Source organism: Schistocerca cancellata, chromosome 3, assembly GCF_023864275.1.
Source record: "Schistocerca cancellata isolate TAMUIC-IGC-003103 chromosome 3, iqSchCanc2.1, whole genome shotgun sequence".
NCBI classification, from domain to species: domain Eukaryota; kingdom Metazoa; phylum Arthropoda; class Insecta; order Orthoptera; family Acrididae; genus Schistocerca; species Schistocerca cancellata.
In genome coordinates this window covers 857,636,311-857,659,165 of record NC_064628.1, presented here as the reverse complement: position 1 = coordinate 857,659,165, position 22,855 = coordinate 857,636,311, and the positions used below count along the sequence as shown (strand labels likewise).

The 22,855-nt window shown below is 42.0% G+C and overlaps 1 protein-coding gene across 1 annotated transcript in view; it reads right to left on the bottom strand.

Moving 5' to 3' along the window:
* The window catches only part of LOC126177124 (solute carrier family 22 member 7-like), a 186,527-nt gene extending 165,600 nt beyond the window's left edge, over window positions 1-20,927 (bottom strand). The window contains exon 1 of the mRNA XM_049924393.1: window positions 20,852-20,927. Coding sequence (XP_049780350.1) covers window positions 20,852-20,893 — 42 coding nt within the window. The 5' untranslated portion in view covers window positions 20,894-20,927. The remainder of the gene's footprint in view (window positions 1-20,851) is intronic.
* Window positions 20,928-22,855: the final 1,928 nt, after the last annotated feature.

The window sequence follows — 22,855 nt, the reverse complement described above, 5'->3', positions numbered from 1 at the left end:
TGTGCAGCAGCCCAGTCCAGACCACACCAACGACACACCTTATATACGCACTCCAGTCTTAGCTACTGACATTCCACATACTGCTTGGACCTAGTTTTGAGGGCTGTGGACTGGAGGGCTGATGGTTACCATTCTGCTCGATTGGCGACCATCTCGCCAACCGGCCGTTTGCCCACATCTCACCTCAGAGGGGATCATAGTGTGGTTGGGTTGAGTGGTTACCTGTCTCTGACGGTGTATTATTGTCCTCTTCCATTCCTGCAATACTGACCTTTTCTTCACATTCTCACACCAGCCTGATTCCCTTCAGTAATACTGACTGAATGTAGATTTTCTTTTAGAGAAGCATTTAATCAGTGTGGTTCTTGTACTACCTCTTTCACCTATGTTACATTACAGCTGTAGCCACCTTTAATACCGTAGACTCGTACTTTATGACAGTGAGAACGTTTTCTCTCAATTTTAAATCAACTGTGTATTTGTAAGAAAACTTATTTTCACAACTGATTTTCGAAAGTGTATGCAATTCTGTCAGAGATTTTCCCAAAGTATGGAATGATGGGAAATTTTATATATTTACTACCATGTGTAGACCTAATAATGACGATTAATCATTTGTTATCTTCCAGCCTGTTTCTCTGTATTGCACTAGTGCCAATAAATCTGAGAGTTTGAAACACTTACTGTCTCCTGAAAGTGGAATACGCAGCATTGTGTCAATCACTGGATGAAAAAAGGCTTTTATGAAAGAAAAGTTATCATGACCCACAATGAAATACTCAGAGGCAGTAGGTAAATGACAAATGATTAATAAATGTTCCCAATGGTTACGCCCAGTCCTCAGATATAAAAAGTTTATCCTCTTGCCTACGTCTTTCTCAATCATGAAATTAAATTACCATGCAGACAACTAAAAATATGTCTTTGTCTCTCCCATAAATGACGATATTAGTGTCATAGTTATAGCGCCAATAAAATTAAATCGTACTACTTAAGACAGGATTATAAATAAAAAATTATTCTCTAAAACATATTGTCTTATATCCCAGCTAAACAACACTCTTCCTCCAATCGTTGCGTTTGCTTGTATTCTGTAGGGTGGGGCACAAATTATTTGAAAGATAAAATTATCTGAAGAAGTTTCATCATCTGATTTGTGGTTTGTTAGTCAACTTCCTTATATTTCAGTAAGTATTTCTTAAGATTCCAATAGTTCCTTCTATGGGAACACTGTTGGGGAGATTATTTGCTTTTAACGAGAACACTTAATATTTTCAGTTTAAGTGATTAGGTGTACTGCGTTTCTTAAGAAATACTGCATTTGAAAATGTAGTACTGTAAAATAATATTATTCAGGATTATTTCCATAATTAACAATTGGTCTCACGAGACCTTAAGAGCACATGGATTCATAAATATATATGTACTCACCACTCGCTTAGTGTACCAGAAAAACATCAGCCCAGTTTTCTAACTCCTTTTCTACAACCTCACACTCCCCTCCTCTTTCACCCTAGCAATAGTTCCTCTTACAGCCCAGATACACAATTCTACAAGTACTTCTTTGAAAGTATGTTCTTCACTTAGTTATAAATTTACGATTTTGGTTTTTCACTGATTACATATACCTTCAACATTCTATAGCTGTTATATCGAAATATATTCGTTTTGTGTTTCACTGATTAAGTTATTCTTCTCCATTTTTGTTACCATAATTTTTTGGTGCAGTATGACCTACAGCATTGGTTAATTAATATCATAACTACAAGTGTTAGCAATGTACATTTTTGTATAGTGGTCTGATTCACATTCACAATATAAATGGATTTGGCTTGCAATTAAAATATTATGACAGGCTATGGCGACAGCTGACGTTTATGTATGTATATGTAGACCAATATTTTTATTTCCATATGATATGTTTTTGTATTTGAAGGGTAACAGTTCATTACTTGCCAAAACCTGTGATTTAATGCTTATATTTGAGGTTGTTGTTGTTGCCTTCAGTTCTGAGACTGGTTTGATGCAGCTCTCCATGCTACTCTATACTGTGCGAGCTTCTTCATCTCCCAGTACTTACTGCAAACTACATCCTTCTGAATCTGCTTAGTGTATTCATCTCTCGGTCTCCCTCTACGATTTTTACCCTCCACGCTGCCTTCCAACGCTACATTTGTGATCCGTTGATGCCTCAGAACATGTCCTACCAACCAGTCCCTTCTTCTAGTCAAGTTGGGCCACAAACTCTTCTTCTCCCCAATTCTATTCAATACCTCCTCATCAGTTATGTGATCTACCCATCTAATCTTCAGCCTTCTTCTATAGCACCACATTTCGAAAGCTTCTATTCTCATCTTGTCCAAACTATTTATCATCCATGTTTCACTTCCATACATGGCTACAGTCCATACGAATACTTTCAGAAACGACTTCCTGATACTTAAATCTATACTTGATGTTAAAATTTCTCTTCTTCAGAAACGCTTTCCTTGCCATTGCCAGTCTACGTTTTATATCCTCTCTACTTCGAACATCATCAGTTATTTCGCTCCCCAAATAGCAAAACTCCTTTACTACTTTGAGTGTCTCATTTCTCAATCTAATTCCCTCAGCATCACCCGACTTAATTCGACTACATTCCATTATCCTCATTTTGCTTTTGTTGATGTTCATCTTTTATCCTCCTTTCAAGACACTGCCCATTCCGTACAACCACTCTTCCAAGTCCTTTGCTGTCTCTGACAGAATTACAATGTCATCGTCGAACCTCAAAGGTTTTATTTCTTCTCCACAGACTTTAATACCTACTCCGAATTTTTCTTTCGTTTCCTTTACTGTTTGCTCAATATACAGATTTAATAACATCGGGGACAGGCTACAACCCTATCTCACTCCCTTCCCAACCACTGCTTCCCTTTCATGCCCCTCGACTCTTATAACTGCCATCTGGTGACTGCACAAATTGTAAATAGCATTTCGCTCCCTGTATTTTACCCCTGCCACCCTTATAATTTGAAAGAGAGTATTCCAGTCAACATTGTCAAAAGCTACCTCTAAGTCTACAAATGCTAGAAACGTAGGTTTGCCTTTCCTTAATCTATTTTCTAAGATAAGTCGTAGGGTGAGTATTGCCTCACGTGTTCCAACATTTCTGCGGAATCCAAACTGATCGTCGCCGAGGTCGGCTTCTATTAGTTTTTCCATTCGTCTGTAAAGAATTCGCGTTAGTATTTTGCAGCTGTGACTTATTAAACTGATAGTTCGGTAATTTTCACCTGCTTTCTTTGGGATTGGAATTATTGTATTCTTCTTGAAGTCTGAGGTTATTTCGTTTGTCTCATACATCTTGCTCACCAGATGGTAGAGTTTTGTCAGGACTGGCTCTCCCACGGCCTTCAGTAGTTCCAATGTAATGTTGTCTACTCCCGGGGCCTTGTTTCGACTCAGGTCTTACAGTGCTCTGTCAAACTCTTCACGCAGTAACATATCTCCCATTTCATCTTCATCTACATCCTCTTCCATTTCCATAATACTGTCCTCAAGTGCATCGCCCTTGTATAGACCCTCTATATACTCCTTCCACCTTTCTGCTTTCCCTTCTTTGCTTAGAACTGCGTTTCCATCTGGGATCTTGATATTCACACAAGTGGCGCTCTTTTCTCCAAAGGTCTCTTTAATTTTCCTGTAGGCAGTATCTACCTTACCCTAGTGAGATAAGCCTCTATATCCTTACATTTGTCCACTAGCCATCCCTACTTAGCCATTTTGCACTTCCTATCGTCATCATTTTTGAGACGTTTGTATTACTTTTCTTCCATGTGTACAACCTTCTTTTATGATTCTTGAACCAAGTGTTAGCTATGATTAAGTTGTGCTCTGTGCAAAATTCTACAAGACGGCTTCCTCTTTCATTTCTCTCCCAAAATCCATATTCACCCACTATGTTTCCTTCTCTCCCTTTTCCTACTATCGAATTCCAGTCACCCATGACTATTAAATTTTCGTCTCCCTTCACTACCTGAATAATTTCTTTTATCTCATCATACATTTCATCAATTTCTTCATCATCTGCAGAGCTAGTTGGCATATAAACTTGTACTACTGTAGTAGGCATGGGGTTTGTGTCTATCTTGGCCACAATAATGTGTTCACCATGCTGTTGGTAGTAGCTTACCCGCACTCCTATTTTTTTATTTATTATTAAACCAACTCCTGCATTACCCCTCTTTGATTTTGTATTTATAACCCTGTATTCACCTGACCAAAAGTCTTGTTCCTCCTGCCACCGAACTTCACTAATTCCCACTATATCTAACTTCAACCTATCCATTTCCTTTTTTTAAATTTTATAACCTCCCTGCCCAAATAAGGGATCTTACATTCCACACTCCGATCCGTAGATCGCCAGTTTTCTTTCTCCTGATAACGACGTCCTCTTGAGTAGTCTCCACCCGGAGATCCGAATGGGGGACTATTTTACCTGTGGAATATTTTACCCAAGAGGACGCCATCATCATGTAACCACACAGTAATATTGCATGCCCTCGGGAAAAATTACGGCAGTAGTTTCCCCTTGTTTTCAGCCGTTCGCAGTACCAACACAGCAAGGCCGTTTTGGTTAGTGTTGCAAGGCCAGATCAGTGAATCATCCAGACTGTTGCCCCTGCAACTACTGAAAAGGCTGCTGCCCCTCTTCAGGAACCACAGGTTTGTCTGGCCTCTCAACAGATACCCCTCCATTGTGGTTGCACCTACGGTATGGCCATCTGTATCACTGAGGCAAACAAGCCTCGCCACTAATGGCAAGGTCCATGGTTCATAGGGATAGGATATTTGAGGTAGGTGACCTAATTTGGAAGTTAAGCATTCCTGCATTCTAGTAGAGTACTTTACATTACCTAAAACTAATTCTCTTCCACAATATTAGACATCAAATGTCACAGCCAGTACCATTTTCCAGCGCAGATGTAATAACCATTGTTTGATTCGAAGACTTGAACTACTTACTTTTGTTACTATAATTTGTCAGCACAGTATGACCTACAGCATTGATTTATTAATATCATAACTAATGATGTCATGAAATTCACTGTAACTGGCAGTGTGGCACTCGCACATGCAAATGAGGGGATTCACAATTTATTCTTATGAATTTGTAACCAGTAACACTTTCTGTAATCCAAAGTATTTTGGTAGTTGTAGTTCATCAAACATAATAAATTCCAACCTAGCCAAATTTAAAACTATTATGTGTTTTTCAAAATAACAATTTAATCTTCTGCCCATCTAAAAATAGACAGATGTCAGACAGAATAGTCAGTTTGAAGGTACTTGAGTAATGTCTGTCTTTAAGTGTACTGCACAATTATGTACATCCTCTGCACAAAAATATGCACACCAGTAATGGCAAAATTCGATGTAATTATTTTCAATTGATATCTGCAATCTCAAGTACTTCGCTTTTTAGCTGAGTTGTGATGTGATCAACAAGTACCATGAACTGTCAGTGTCATCAGTCTGAACTATTGTTGGACACATTGATCTGTGTGATGGAGTCACTTAAACGATTCACTGGTGTGCAGTTGTCTTAACAGGGACTGTGTTAAGTGAGAAGTGGGATATTTTCGTATAAATAGAAAATTGTTATGTGGCACAATCGAACACTCAGCTACAGCAGTGGACAGTCACTCTTCATCAATATGGGCTATGTCCATGGTAGTGGCACTAATAATTTTTGGTAGTGTAACGAACTGCTCATCCTATTTAATAAGTGAACTTCCCATGGATGAAAATGTGTGACTTATTATTATCTAAAATATGGTGTTGGGTCATCTTTTAGCAAACACCAACCTGCACTCGTTTAAACTTTCAGCTTTGAGGTGATCAAGGTTGCTGCTACCAAGGAGAGGCCACATAATTTAGGTCAGTTCCGTCCCAGACCCTAACTAATAGAACTACTGGTGTACTGGTCTTGTTGAATAACTATGACCATTGCTTCTGCTCCACATCAGGACGTTAATCGTCTTGTGTATTGAGTAATATTTATTATAGAGTTTCAGTTGAATCATATTCTCTTAGCACTATGTCGAAATAGCTGCTGTTTTTATCTGTAAATCCCATAGAAACTACTAACGATCACACATGTAATACGAGGGTTGGAACATAAATAGTGGCAACTATATATTCACAACCGATATAAAAGGGTTACATGTTTGCACCTGCTACTGTCCTTCAAAGTAGTCATCAGCGTTGTGTAGAACCCGTTGCCAGCGATGTGGGAGGCGTAGTATATGGTTAGCAGAGCCTGTTCTGTTGATGGTGCGAATGGAGCGGTCTACTGCCTGTCGAATCTCTGGAACAGTTCTGAAGCGAATGCTGCGAAGTGGTTCCTTCGTCTTCGGAATCAAATCAAAGTCACAAGGACTTAAGTCCGGGGAGTATGGTGGATGGTACAGTACTTCCCAGTCCCATCGACCGAACAGAGCAGCCACAGATTGCACTGTATGGGCCCGCGCATTGTCGTGCAAAATGATGGGTGGGTTGCGCAGAAAGTATCGCCGCATCTTTCGCAAAGCTGATCGCAGTTGATGCTCCGAAAACGAACAGTAATACTGTGCATTGACGGTCTGCCCTGGAGGAACGTAATACGTTAGGATAATAACATCACAGTCGTACATGAGAATCACCGCAACTTTCACCATGCTGGGGCACTTTCGACTTTCGCGACGACCCATAATGACGCCATTCGTTGGACTGGTGTTTCAGTTTTGGCTCGTACGATGTGGCCCATGTCTCATCCAATGTTACGACACGGCGTAAGAACGCCTCGCCTTCGAGCTCATAGCGCTGCAAGTGCGTCTGAGCAGCGTTGTAATGCAACCATTCTGCATTTCCATCAAGTCATACGGAACCCATCGTGATACAATTTTTCCCATGCCCAGGCGTTCCTTCAGAATGCGAAGCACAGTCATACGCGCAAATCCGGTTTCGTAGGTGAGCTCACGAATCGTATGGCGTCGATCACTGTCCACTAACGCGGCAACGGCATGCACTTCTTCTTCAGAGACACTATGACGACCTGACCGATGCATGTCTGCCACAGTTTGCCGACCTTCGTTGAAGGCTTTTACCCAACGTGCCACTGTTCTGTACGGCAATGCCGATTCTCTGCACGCCTCTTGATGACTTTGATGACACAGTCGTTGTGTACGACCTCTGGCACATTCAATCTTGATCCAACTCCGTTGTCCCTGTTTCGACAACATAGTGACACCGTTACGTTAGACCGCTCGCTCACGAGTGGCTGTGTTTCCCTCGATTTTGCGCACTCCGGTGACGTGGGACAGGCGACTCCGTATGCTCGGATGTAAGGTAGGTATGTCAACAACGTGTGCTTGCTGCGACAATAGTAGATTCCATTGCACAGTGTTTCCTCAGCTGTGTTGCCACTGTTTGAGCTACAAACTACGTATTTTTGGCACAATGTACAGTTCGCGCAGTCAGTTTAATAATTATTTCGTGTTTTTCAAATGTAATTCATTTTGACGTACATGCCACGTAAGAGTGTCGCTTCAGCAGAGGAACGTTTCTGTGAAATTTGATCTGCAGATTATAAAAAAAAAAAAAAGGTATGTGACTAGGGCCTCTCGTCGGGGTGCAAGTCTTTCGATTTGCCGCCACTTCGGCGACCTGCGCGTCGATGGGGATGAAATGATGATGATGAGGACAACACAACACCCGGTCCCTGAGCGGAGAAAATCTCCAACCCAGCCGGGAATCGAACCCGGGTCCTTAGGTTTGACATTCTGTCACGCTCACCACTTTTTTTAAAAAAAAAATACAGTTTGACGCGAACATGCGACTCTAAGCTTTTTTTTTTCTTTTTTTGCATTTAGTTCGTTATTGTTCGTTGTGTTTGGTCGTTGCGGACGTCGCAAGACATCCTGTTCAAGGTCGGTGGTTGATCCTTGCACTCAGTTTTTTATTAGAGGCCAACCAGCTCTCTGACCGAACACGCTGAGCTACGTGCCGGCGTCCACTCAGCTACCGAAGGCAGACGCAGATAATAATAATGTGACAAGGATAACATGTTGACTACTAGCCATAGCCGAAGGACGTCAGCCGCAAAGTCACACATCCTACCAGGCACTGGCATCCAGCTGGTTAAGACGTTTTTCATTCCTGACTGCTTTATGGATTGTAGCTCCGAAATGACTTACATTTGTAACGTGTCCCCTCTCGTCCACACCAAGACTGGCTGATACCCTTGTAATCCGACTTGGGCGCGCCTATCTCTACCTCCATAGGGAATAACGATCTTTTTGTTCATATAAACCTATACCTTATCATTTACTACTTCCTAAAGATACCCACACCTCTGCTATCCAGATCAGGCCCCTCGGCACCTGGACATCTAGTGTCAAAAGTGGTATACCCTACCTTTAGACGTAAAGAGACTGGCCATTATGTTTTGTGGCAACACGTGCCACGAGTTACATCTCTCTACTTAGTTGGGCCGGCAAGAGACATACCACTCGGGAGCCATCATGCCGTAGTCAGCTTGTAGTACAATAGATAAATAAAGATCGCTGGCATCTGCCAACGCTATTGCTAGCTTCCAGCTGAACTACGAATGGCTGCTGGCGAAAAATGTTTATTCTTGTGCTTGGAACCGCAGCAACACTTAGGCGTTGCCATAGAAACATACACTGAGATAACAGAAGTCATGGAATACCTCCTGATATCGTGTCGAAACTCCTTTAGCGCGGCGTAGCTTGCCGTGGCATGGACTCAACGTGTCGTTGAAAGTCCCATGCAGAAATATTGAGTCACGCTGCCTGTGCAATATATCCGTCCATAATTGTGAAAGTGTTGCCGGTGCAGGATTTTGTACATGAGCCTGCAGTTTATGTCCAACAAACATTCGATGCGATTCACGTCGGGCGATCTAGGTGGCCAAATCATTCACTCGAAATGTCCTGAATGTTCTTCGAACAAATTGCGAACAGTTGTGGCCCAGTGATACAGCGCATAGTTACTCAAAAATATTCCATCGTTGTTGCCGAACATGAAGTTCGTGAATGGCGGCAAATGGTCTCTGAGCAGTGCACGGCTCGTGTTTGTCCCATATATTATTTGTCATCTTCTATTACGGTACTGCCGCCTCGTTTTCTTATTCTATTTGCTGTGGTCACTAACTTCCTGCCTTTCTTGCCCATGAGCGGCAGCAGCAGCGCGTATCGATAAGTGCACTGTCGTACCATCTCTGGAACGACCGATAGTATTTCCAGGTCGTCGTGTGTCTGTCAGTAAGTTCGGGACGGACCAGCATTGCAATCGGAACGTAGCAGCAGTGAAATCGGGGGAACTAGCGCTGGTGAGGCGCTAACAGCCAGTGCTCGCCGACAGCTGGCGATACACATGAACTGTCCGACGGAGGGAGATTGGAGCGGGACGACCGTTGGTTGGTCGTTCGGTTGGTCGTCTCATCGGCCAACATACACTTTCTCTTTTCATCGTTTCCGGGCCTGAGGGTTGGTTGGTTGGTGTGGAGCAGCGGCGAAGTCTCCGTCGCGCGTGTGGCTGTGCCACGCGCGGTCGGAGTGTGAGGGGCTGTTCTCATTGTTACGAGGCCCGTGGCTTACCGATCCCGGGCGCGAAAGTTAAGCCTTTACTTAATCTACCAGCCAGCCCCAACCGTTCACATTCTGTTATTGGAATTTCGTTATGGGCTGTTGGGACATCCTGTCGCTTAGTCCTTTGACTGTCTGTCGGTTGGGTTGTCGTCGGATCGACAATCGTTGGGCCGACTGCCCATCTCACCTAAGCGAGCGTTAGTGTTTGAATTCCAGGCCGACCCTCGGAACTTCTGAGTGCCCTTGTGTGTACTGCCTTTTTTTATTTGTTTTTGTTGTTTGTACTGGTATGGCTTCTAGCCAACTTTTTTTAAATATTTAGGTTGTTTTGCCCTTAAGACGTAAGATTCCTTAGGTCTTCAGTGTAATTTAAAGAATGTTTCACGTAAGGCCCTTGGCATTTTAAAAATGTTAATGTTGTTGAATTTTAAGTGTTGGGCCATCAGCCGATTTTGAGTTTGAGTTGTTTTGCTCTTAAGGCCTTCAGCCTAAATTACAGAACTGTTTCACATAAGGCCTTTGGTATTTTAAAAAAAAATTAATGTTACGGAGTTTTAAGCGTTAGGGCTTCAGCTGATTTGAATTTAACTTGTTTGCTCTTTAAGTGTCTGATTCTTTGGGCCTTCAGCCTAATTAAAGAACTGTTTAAAGGTAAGGTTTTGCCTTTAAAATTTTGGTTGAGTTTTGCGTAATTAAGAACTGTTTTAAGAAACGTCTTTGTTTTTTTTTTAATTTAATGATGTTTAGCCCTAAGTGTTAGGCTGTCAGCCGATTTTGAATTCAAATTGTTTGCTCCCAAAATCTCAGATTCTTTGGGCCTTTAGCTTAAATAAAGAACTGTTGTAAGGTAAGGCTTGCCTTTAAATTTCTAATTATGCTTGCGTTTTAAGTTATTGGCTTTCAGCCGTTTTTAAATTAAAGTGGCTTTCAGCTGGTAATTAAGTCCCAAAGATTAAAGCTGTGTGTTAAAAAAAATTCTTTTGAGCTCTTGTAATGTTTGATCAAATCATTAAGTTGTATGTCGAGTGTAACTGTCAGCCCCTTATTTTGGCACCTTTCCTCGATTTAAACTACCTGTCCTGTCCTTCGGGTTCAGCAGGGCGTCTCAGTCTCCAGGTAGCGTAACATAACCAGTACTCAGTCCATTCCAAGTAAACACAGATCGCACCATTATGGAGCCACCACTAGCTTGCACATTACCTTTTCAACAACTGGGATCCATAGCGTCTTGGTGTCTGCGGCACATTCGAACCCTACCATCAGCTCTTACCAACTGAAATCGGGACTCATCTGACCAAGCCACTGTTTTCCAGTCGTCTAGGGTCGATCCGATATGGTGACGAGCCCAGGAGAGGTGCTGTAGGCGTTGTCGTGCTGTTAGCAAAGGCACTCGCGTCGGTCGTCTGTTGTCATAGCCCACTGACGTCAGATTTCGCTGCACTAACGATACGTCTCATATTGATTTCTGGGTTATTTCACGCAGTGTTGCTTGTCTGTTAGCACTGAGACCTCTACGTGAATGCCACTGCCCTGAGTCGTTAAGCGAAAGCCGTCGGGCACTGAGTTGTTCGTGGTGAGAGGAAACGCCTGAAATCTCTCTGATGCAATAAACGAGAGATAAAAGAAAAAATGAAAGGGGCCTGGTCCTTCCTATTGTGTCCGGTTTGTAACACGATTCATAATTTTTTTTTTTTTTTGCTTTTTTCTTTTATCACTCGTTTATTACATCAGAGAAATACACATTTGAAGACAAAATTTAACTACATGAAATATTTCTCCCAGTAAAGGTTAACATAAGCAGTGACAAAACTTTGTCTCTTAAGGGTTTCTGCTGGCAACAAATTTTAAGTAGGCAACGTAAGGTTTCTGTCAATTTAGCTCAAACACGTAGCTAGTGATTGAATCACGACACAGGCACTTTAACAATTTCGGCAACAAATAAATAGCGGGAATTTGTACTCACAGTAACCAACTAATCAACAGCCTTGCCACTGAATAAGTAGTAGGCCATTTGGAACGAATTAGCAACACCCAGCAACTAGGTGAGTTAATACCAACAGTCTTTAAATGTCTTGCTCCCCATTAAATAAACAAACTTACAGTAATTAAATGAATAACAAATCAAACACACTACGCTCCACTCAAACTCTTCAGTGGAAGCCAAGCCAAAATGATGATTCCATTAACTGACTAGCACTGAAGTCACACTAAAGCTCATCTCTGTGTTCCCAGACACACATGGGGCAAACTTACACAAGACAAGATTTCGAAGGGAGCACATCAGTAAAACCGGTAGTGGAGCTAACTCGTGGCACTGAAAATTAAGGAACTAGACCGGGGCACAAGATGGTATACAATGAAGTTGCCTTAGTGCTATACTGCGCTCAAAATATTAATTCAAATGGGCAATTCAAAATTAAGTACACATAAACCAGCATTAATTAACGAGGAATGACACCAGGCCGCTCGAAGGGATGACAATTGAAAAGACGAATGCCGGAGGCGGCAGTAACATCAAACACATTCTCCGAGTTTTAACCAGGAGTCACTTCCCGCTATACAAGTAAACATTTAACCAAGCACAAGGAAGGAATCCCAAAGAGAAAATTCAAATAAAACGCCCTGAAGATTATAAAGGACAGGGAACCCCAACTATTTAAATTTAGAAGAATTAGCTCTCCCCAAAGGCAGTGTAAACGCTAAGGCCACACTTACGAGGCCACCAAAATTGGTTACAAATGGTCTTATACATTTGCTCCTTGCTGCTTAACTTCTGCTGGACGCCCGGTATGGCTCGTGTCGGATACACCAGGCAGCAACCCAAGCTAGGCGGTCGCAAGGCACGGCGAGCAAAATCAGGAGAGCAGACAGGCAGCCGGCCAGCACATATCCTCCATCCTCAGCCGGCAGACCGCGTACAACCAGCTCCACATATACGCAGCTGCTTCCCACCTCGTACCTCGCGGCATCTCAGCAGGGCGCTCGAGCAAACCGTCAACTGCCACAAGGCAAGCAAGGATAAGAAACGTCGAAGGATCGATAATGGACATCCAAGAGACTGGCGCGCCAGTAACGAGCGCCACGGCTCAGATAGTGTTATCCGGCGACGTTATTGTGACGTAATAACTTTTCAGTTTATTCAGGATGATTTCACAGTGCCATGACGCAGCGCTGCTAACGTCAAAACTTATTAATCCCGATATGCAGCCAGTCTTTAATGGAAGGTCACATTAAAACTTGAAATTCTGCTATTGGAACGAAATTTTTCTATTGGGAACTTAAACGAGATTTCTTCTGTTGGAAGGTTACACTAAATGTGAATATTATAATTATTTTTTCTGTTCGGAGGTTACACTATGTGGTAAGTTCGTCGCGGACATCTCGTCTCTGAAATAAAAACGACGACGCATGGACGCCTGCTGCAACTTATTTCAAATGTAAAACGAGGACGGTTCTTTTCTGGAGAAAACCATCATCAGTGACGAGACTTAGTGTTATCTATAACAACTAATCACAAAACGACAAAGCGCAGAAGTTCACATGAGGGGCCTACGCTCTGACGACAAAGCCGACATTCAAGCCAATGCAACACGCAAGCGGGACATAATGCGAAAAAAGGCCTAAGAGTTATACTGAGGTAGAAAGAGGCTGTGTAGAACAGCTGAAGCACTGCAACCAACCTCTCAACTTTAATCCAGTCTCGAAACATTTTGGGCTGATGGGGTATTTAGCGGCCTGATTTAGGTGTTCAGCAAAAGTTGCAGTACTCTCCGTGGGCATACTGTACTTAGGTGTTGCAACTAGTTTTTAGGGCTGTGGGCAGGAAGGCCTATGGTTATATTTCTGTAGGATTGGCGCCCATCATATATTCCGACACATCGGCTACGCCTCTCGTCAGAGGGGATCATGTTTAATGCCGAAGAGTGGTTGTTGGTTTTCCCAGTATGCTTCTCGATCTGCAATTTAATTCCACTTATCCTACGTATACAATAGCAACAACATATTTAATATCGAGATTCCTACTTTATGACACTGAAAATATTTCCTTCCAGTTATGCTACTTTTACACCTATTCCACAATTTATTTTTGAAATGTGTATGCAATTCTATCAGAGATTTCCTCAAAATATTTCACGTTCGGAAAATTTATGGACTTACTCTCTTGTGTACACCTAATTACGATGATCTAATCACTATATTTCCTTCCTATCTGTTTCTCTGTACCGTACTAGTGTCAATACATCTAAAGGTTTGAAGCACTTGCTGGTTTCTGAAAGTGCAATTTGCAGCATTTCTTTAATAATTGCATGTAAAAGGCTTTTACGAAAGAAAAACTAACATGACGCGCTATGAAGTTCGCAGTAGTACTAGATAATGGTAAATTATGAACGTATGTTGCCAATGATTATTCTCAAACCTCAGATATATAAAGTTTAACCGCTTGTCTGCCTCATTTCCAGTCATGGAAAAAAATAACAATGCAAACTACTAAAAATACGCTTTCATCACTCCAGTCAATGAGCATAATTGTGTCATCGACGTATCGCCAATAAAATAAAATCATACCATAATATTCGAAGAAATACTTGAGTGCCAAAATATTTAAATGCTATTTTGGCTCTGAAGTGCTTTTTCAAACATTACAATCTGCAGATCGCCCCGGATCAGAACGTTTGTAATATATAAAATGATACTTTTTAAGTCAAGGTTATAAGTAAAAAAACTATTGTATGAAAATATGTTAGTTGAGTATTTCTCACTGGTGTAGGATCCATACCAGATGATAGAAGAAATAGAGAAGATCCAACGGAGAGCAACGCGCTTCATTACGGGATCATTTAGTAATCGCGAAAGCGTTACGGAGATGATAGATAAACTCCAGTGGAAGACTCTGCAGGAGAGACGCTCAGTAGCTCGGTACGGGCTTTTGTTGAAGTATGGAGAACATACCTTCACTGAGGAGTCAAACAGAATATTGCTCCCTTTTACGAATATCTCGCGAAGAGACCATGAGGATAAAATCAGAGAGATTAGAGCCCACACAGAGGCATACCGACAATCTTTCTTTCCAAGAACAATACGAGACTGGAATAGAAGGGAGAACCGATAGAGGTACTCAAAGTACCCTCCGCCAAAGACCGACAGGTGGCTTGCGGAGTTTGGATGTAGATGTAGATGTAGAACAGTAGGGCTCAGAAGCGTTCCAAAGGTCGGCCTGAGGAGGTAACTCTAACATAATTCTAGGTGAGACAGGCAGCCAAAAGTAAGACTAAATAATCGGATGGGAACCCGACCCAGGGACGGCTCAAGGACGGACCAACAACCTATTCAGTTCAGTTCCAGCCGACCAACGGCACGATAAAGGAAAATGTCAGCTAGGACAGAAGCACTACGTCTGCAAATATTGGCGTCTAAAAGCAGCCAAGGCACAACAACCACTGAAAAATATGAAGAAACACCAAGATCTGTCGAACTACACGCCCTATCGGACAGCATCAACACGGCGAGGTAAAACACACGGCGGAACACTAAGCTAATGCCCTCTCCGCAGAGACTTCCTCACTGCTCTGCCCCAACCGACCGACTGCCTATTCCAGGACGCAAACAGCATTGAAATAACCGCTCAGTCGTTCCCACCCAAGTCATGTGTGTCAGGAACATTCAGGCGAGTCTTGGCTGTCCGGAGTTCACTTAAGCTCCATCCTGACTCAACTCCATGTCTGTTCAGAACTCGGAGACCCGGCGACCCGAGCACACTCGCTCGGAGCCAACCATGTTGAGGGAACACTTGCCTATTGGCCACCTATCATCTCTGCACAAGGAAGGAACGCAAGATGACCAACTGACGAGGGCCCAGAAACGTTCAGAAGACCAAATATACGTCGCCCAATGAGACGACCGACCGAACGACCAACCAACGGTCGTTACCACTCCAGTCTCCTTCCGTCGGACAGTGCATTGTGTGTCGCAAGCAGTCGGCGAGTACTGGCTGTCCGGACCTCACTGTCGCTGTCTCCTGACTGAACTTCCGCAGACAACGACCCTGAAATACTTGCGGTCGCTCCAAAGACAGTACGACAGAGCGCTTATCGATACCGCTGCTGTTGCCACTCACGGGCAGGCAGGCCAGCAACTCAGTGACGCCAGAAAATCAGATAAGGAACGGGGCGGCAGGACCGCAAAGACAAGATGTCAAGTATTAAACTTCACGAACACGAGTCGCGCTCGTCTCACCAGTGTCTCAGCTAGATATCACCCGTCATCCAGTTTTCATGTTTGCTTGTATACGTTAGTGTGGGACACAAAGTATAAGAAAGAAAAAATTATCTGTAGAAGTTCAGTTACTTCCTTATACTTCAATAAGTTTTTCTTATGATTTCAGTAGCTGCTTCTTTGGGAAAATTGCTATACAGACTACCTACTTCTAACGAGAAGACTTAATATTTTCAGTTAGTTTGATAAGATCTGCGTTTTGTAAGAAATATTTCGTTTGAAAATATAGTAACGTGCAGTTATTTCACTCCATTTAAGAACCGTTCAGATTACTAGGCATGACTCTACAATTAACGACTGGTCTGGTCGGACTAGTTGTTATATTCGCGCTGGGTCTCAATTTAAGAGCGCATTTATTCATAACGATATATGTATTCATCACTCCCACAGTGTACCATGAAATCAGCCACCCATGTTTTATAATCTCAGTCTTCCCCCACCCATTCTGTCTTACAATGGTTCCTCTCACCAGATAGGTACACAATTCCATAAGCACTTTTTTGAAAGTATGGATTACCCTACTGAATGTACTTTAGTCATATATTTACGACTTTCGTTTCTCACTGATTGTGTAAAGCTTCTACATGCTGAAAATATTATAACGGTTTATATCTGTTCTCTGTTTCACTAATTAAGCTATTCTTCTACATTTTCGTATATACAGAAATTTTAGCACTGTGCAATTGTGTATAGTAGTCTGTACTTACATTCAAAATATAAATACAGTAGGTATAGCTCGTAAGCAAAAAATTACGATAGCTTTATCCCGACACCTAATGGTTATTTAAATACACTATGTGATCAAGGGCATCCGGACACCTGGCTGAAAATGACTTACAAGTTCGTGGCGCCCCCTATCGGTATTGATAGAATTCAGTATGGTGTTGGCACTGCATTAGCCTTTATGACAGCTTCCACTCTCGCAGGCATATGTTCAATCAGGTGCTGGAGGGTTTCTTGGGGAATGGCAGCCCATTCTTCACAGAGTGCTGCACTGAGGAGAGGTATCGATTGCGGTCGGTGAGGCCTGACACGAAGTCGGTGTTCCAAAACATCCCAAAGGTATTCTATGGGATTCAGGTCAGCACTCTGTGCAGACCAGTCCATAACAGGGATGTTACTGTCGTGTAACCACTCTGCCACAGGTCACGCATTATGGACAGGTGCTCGATCGTGTTGAAAGATACAGTTGCCATCGCCGAATTGCTCTCTAACAGTGGGAAGCAAGAAGGTGCTTAAAACATCAATGTAGGCCTGTTCTGTAATACGCCACGCAAAACAACGAGTGGTGCAAGCCCCTTCCATGAAAAACACGATCACACCATAACACCACAGCCACCGAATTTTACTGTTGGCACTACACACGCTGGCAGATGTTCACCGGGCATTTGCCATACGCACAACCTGCCATCGGATCGCCACATTGTGCACCGTGATTCGTCACTCCACACAACCTTTCTCCACTGTTCAATCGTCCAATGATTACGCTACTTACACCATGCGAGGCGTCGTTTGGCACTTACCGACGTGACGTGTGACTTATGGGCAGCCTCTCGACCATAAAATCCAAGTTTTCTCTCCTCCCGCCTAACTGTCATAGTACTTGCAGTGGATCCTGATGCAGTTTTGAATTTCTGTGTTTGGATTTCCTGGGTAGATGACTGCCTATTACAGATTACGAACCTCTTCAAATGTCGGTGGTCTCTGTCATTCAACAGACGAGGTCGGTCTGCACGCTTTTGGCTGTACGTGTCCCTTCACGTTCCCACTTCACTATCACGTCGGAAACAGTGGACATAGGGATTTTTAGGTGGGTGGAAATCTCGCGTACAGACGTATGAGACAAGTAGCACCCAATCACCTGACCACGTTCGAAGTCCGTGAGTGCCGCGGATCGCCCCATTCTGCTCTCCCACGATGTCTAATGACTACTGAGGTCGCTGATACGGAGTACTGGCAGTGTATAGTAGTATAATATGGAAAACGTAGTTTTTTGGAGGTGTCCGGATACTTTTCATCACTTAATGTACATACAGACTAAAATCTTTAGATTTATACAATATTTATTCGTAGTCGTAGGGTAATGTTGTTGACACTAATGTAGTAGATGTCTGTGACACGGACTTCTTTGACATATGCATAATACAAATGTAACAGATAGACGAACATATTTAACATCATCAGCTCATAGGCTATTCCGTACTGTTACGACACACAATTTCGCAAGCAAGTCATTCATTCCTTTGCTGAAGAGGAACTCTGCGAGTTTTCAAACATGTTCCTCATGTAGACCATGTAACGGATTACAGTAACTTTCATATTACATAGTTTTAGGAAGTCTAATCAAACACCTTTCATCCGTCAAATTTCAGCCTTATTTATTTGGCAACCAGTTTCAGTGTTTTACTGCGCTATCTTCAGGCCCTTCACCGACGTGTAGGAAGAATCTACCTTGGTTGTAATCAAAACAGGGGCAAACAATACTGGTATTAATAGATATTTGCTATAGTGATCACCTACCTGCAGGTAATGATCGAAGTGATCACTATAGCAAATATCTACTGGGGGTTATTCAAAGTAATAGTTCTCCTACCAGCGGACTGAAATGGGTGCCTAAAGAAGATGCACACACATACTACGTTTTGACACAGCCGTCGACCAAGAAAGATGATGGGCTACTAAAATAAGTGCAGTCCACGTACTACAATGCCCTAGCAGGATCCTTGAGGTGATGTCCACTACCGCTGGTTCTGACATAGCCTTTGACCATAAAGCATAATCTATTAAAATAACAAGAGTGCTCCTACTAGTGGACTGCAGTAAGTTCCTTGAGACAACGCTCACTCTAATTTCGTTCTGAAGCAGCCATCCGGCAAGAAGCAGTGGGCTACACACCACCATCTAGTGGACTTTAGTAGCTGCCTTGAGAATATACTCACTTCCATTCCTTTTTTTACGCAGCCATCAGCCAAGAAGTATAATGGTCTACTGGAATCACGTAGAGTCCTGCTCTAGTGAACTCTAGCAAGTGCCTGAAACGATGTTCTCTTCTACTATGTTCTGACGTAACCATCGTCCTAGTAGAATAATGGGATATTAGAATGACCAGAGTAACTCCACTAGTGGACAGGGGACCTTGCGAAGATGGTCATTCGTAGTACGTTCTGAAGCAACCACCTGTAACAGTCCAGTCTGGTTCTTTACACAAGAATGTTCTACTCACCTTCCACTGGTCTTCTCATGCAACACACGTTTCCCTGAAGAAAACTATCGATGCTAGTCATCTAGAGAAGCTGTAGTTAACACTAGCCGCACTAAACGTATTTACTGGAGGCAAAAAATTGTTTTCTAGTTCCATTTTGTACTAACTAGTAAATGAGAGAAAGTAATCTAATAAAAATTTCAATATACTGTCACATCTAGGACACCATTTCAACTGCCATATCCAAATTAATTTTGAGTTAACATTACGACATTCGCAACTAGATACATTCACCCTCAATAGCCATCTGGGTATACAGCGTAACCTATTACTGTAAAAGTACACACCCATCGGAAGTTCGAGTCCTCCCTCTGTCATACGTGTTTGTGTTATCTTTAGCGTAAGTTAGTTTAAGTTAGATTAAGTAGTGTGTAAGCCTAGCGGCCGATGACCTCAGGAGTTTTGTCCCATATGAACTTACCACAAATAGAAAAACACATACTGATTATCTGTGAATGATACGCTCGCTCAATATGCTACAGAGCGTACAGTTCTAGGTTACTGTGATGTGGTCGGAAAAGTGAGGTCCCATGTTAATTGTGGAAGTGCTATGTGTCAGAAGATGTAGTCATCACCTACAGAGGATCGTTTACAAGAAAGCAGATACAAAATATTGTGTGAAATACGCTAGCAGCAATCGTATGAGATGATTTCATAAACTTTATGTTACCAGCAACACTGACGAACTTTCGGAAGGGTCACCAGTTACATCATTTACCACAAGATGCACACATTTCAGTGGATCAGATTAAATTTATTCAGAAGGCGAAAGGCTACCATTTATACTACCAAACTACGAAAACGAAAATGGTGCATAGCGCACGGGCGTCCTTGCTGAATGCCTATCTATCAGTTTTCAAAGGAACTGAAGTTCCAATATTTCATGTAATTATTCACCAAATAGAAAAATTTAAAACACTGTCATAGTCTACTCAGTAAGAGGTACAATCTTACGCTGAAGGTTTTAACACAATAAGTCAAGTATTAAAGCTAGAAATTGTCTATAAATCTTGAGGCAGGACACGCATACTCCCTGCACTATATTCATCCAGTATTTGAGATTGAGAGGACTTAGCAACTTCCAACAAACAATAAATACAATTTCAAATCTTTCAGAAACTGTTTTGTCGACCCCTGCCCTTCCCTCGCACCCTACCACAAAATAATGAAAGGAAAAATGGTAATCGCCTACTACATTTTCGCTGTTCATGTAGTAAAACTTCAGCATGAGTCACCACTGTATGTATCTGCAAAACTATATCACTGTACATCACGTAGTTCAGAAGGTGTCACCTCATAAGCAAGAAGACACGAGAAAAACGGAGCAGAAATTACTCACACTATACTCATTCACTGTTTGATAATGAGAGTAATTTCCCCCTGCTAACAGACTTTCGATATAGTTTCAAACCTTTTCTATATATTTTCAATCTCTGTCGGTGAATATACTGTAATTAATACAATCCAACATAATTATCAACCACAAATGTTTTACATGAACGGCGTCACATTTTTAACACATTAACAATGCAAGGGAGTTCGATTCTTTAAATAATTTGGGACTGGAAGCTTATTATTGATAAAGCTAAAACATCGGCGTGAGGTTAGTATAAGGCAGATCCTTCCTAAAATTTCCCATATAATAATGCAAAATGAAGCGAGTAAACTATTTTGGCCGTACCTGAAAAGCAATGGAATCATCTTGGTGAGCAAGGTTTCGCATCGCTGCAGTTCCGCATATGGCCGTGCAGACACTGGTTCGGTGCGCGACACACCGTTCATACTTTTCTAGCTCTAATACACCATCCACGCGTTTGTTAGTCGTAGAAGGACAGTTAGTATATCGCATTTTATCACTTGCATTCCAAGAAAATGCATGTACACCTTATCGTTTACTATTATACCACTGTACTTCCCTATACTTATCTACACGTCCACCTGTTTTCTTACAGTTACCTCTCCTAAAGTATGTAAATATTCATATCACACAACGCGCGCTATCGCGGGAAATGATTTATTGTCGAGAATTTTTAACTTGTAAGTGTATACATAGAAGGTCTAGTAAATAAAACAGTCTCTTCCAAAATTGCGGACGAAAGTATACAAAACATTGCCTGGCAGATAACTTTCTCCTTCCAAACGAATTATAGCGCAATTTAGTGAAAAAGCGCAGTCGCAAGTAACACAGTGCGAAAGAAAAACTAGATAATTTTTGTAATCCCAGAAAGGATGCCAGTCCAGCTGAAGAACAGACCAGATCAAACAATCTTTATACACATGATGGTGTTACGTAACATGAACGAAAGAAATATGTGCAGTGCACAGTGAGCGATATTTACTTCAAATTCTAAAGAAGTTTGCTATTGATTTCAAAATATTAAAATAGAAAATTGATTCATACTGAAATATTTCAAATCCATAAGAGGCAAGGTCTCCAAATTATCAACGGAAACATAGTGTCTCACAGTAAAATCAACCCATGGTTTTTTGTTATTGTGCACTTTAAACGAAATCGTAGATGTTAACCTTTGGATCGCAGGTACATTTTTGATACGTGTAACTTCCCAATGTTGTAACAGACAAAAATCTTAATATTCAGAAAAATGAGTTAATTTAATTTACTGTAGCTATCATTTACGCTCTGTTGAAGAATTCTTAATTACATCCATATCAGTTTGTCTCCGTCTTCGTTTCTCTTTATCTAGTTTCGGGACAGATTGTGTTATCTATGGTACTTTTTCTTCTATAACTTTTGTTCCAGTCTAGATTCCACCTCCTTATACTAGTCTGGATCGAGTCAGTCCATCTCGCTCATTGTGTTACTCTTGCCCTCAAGCTTTGCCTCCATAATTCATTTTGCTAATCTCTCTACTTCCCCTACTCTTCTAAGTTCTGTCATTCAACTTCTCTGTTCCAAGTTCCTTCCTAACATCTTCATTTCTCACTCTTTCACTCCACGTTAGTAGTAGGGAGATGACTGTGTCAGCGAAGTTTTCAAATCAAATTGCTGTCGAACTTCTAAGCAAATTAATTAAACTGATCAATCAACTAGCTTCATTCCCACCCACCCCCACATACGTACATCCACACCCACCCCCACCCCCAAATGACATAATGTATTTACCTCAGCCTGCATGTGGCTTCCCTGTCCCTCACCTCTCACCCTTTCCATCACCTACACTGTTGGAAGAAATTTCGGCGGCAATTTCGAATTTTTGGAGGAATTTCGAATTTTGGAGGGAATTTCTTTGTCCCAGGAATGCGTTCAGATCCCACCACACCACCCACCCGGGAATTGGCGGGAAATGTGCCGTTTCCTGTACTCGAACCATGTCCTTCTGGATGGAAAACCCAAGTGCACCCCCTCCATCACTTGGAAACTGTCCAGATGCAGCAGAGGAAGGTTAGGTTAGTGTGCTTTATTTGTTTTGGTTGGGAAACTGAAGTAAAGATCAGTCCTAATTATGTAATTAATCATAAACATCAGTCCTCATTACACAAATATATGCATAGCGCTACACAAGAACTGCCTAAAATCGCAATACAGTTCAGAAATTGATGATACCATACAACTGGTGTTAGCCTGCTGGGAAAAACTTCACAGTACCACTCGAAACTAGTGGCAGATGCACTAAAATTCTACCCTTCAGCTACAGGCTTGTGGGAAAAAAGGGGTTGGAGTGTG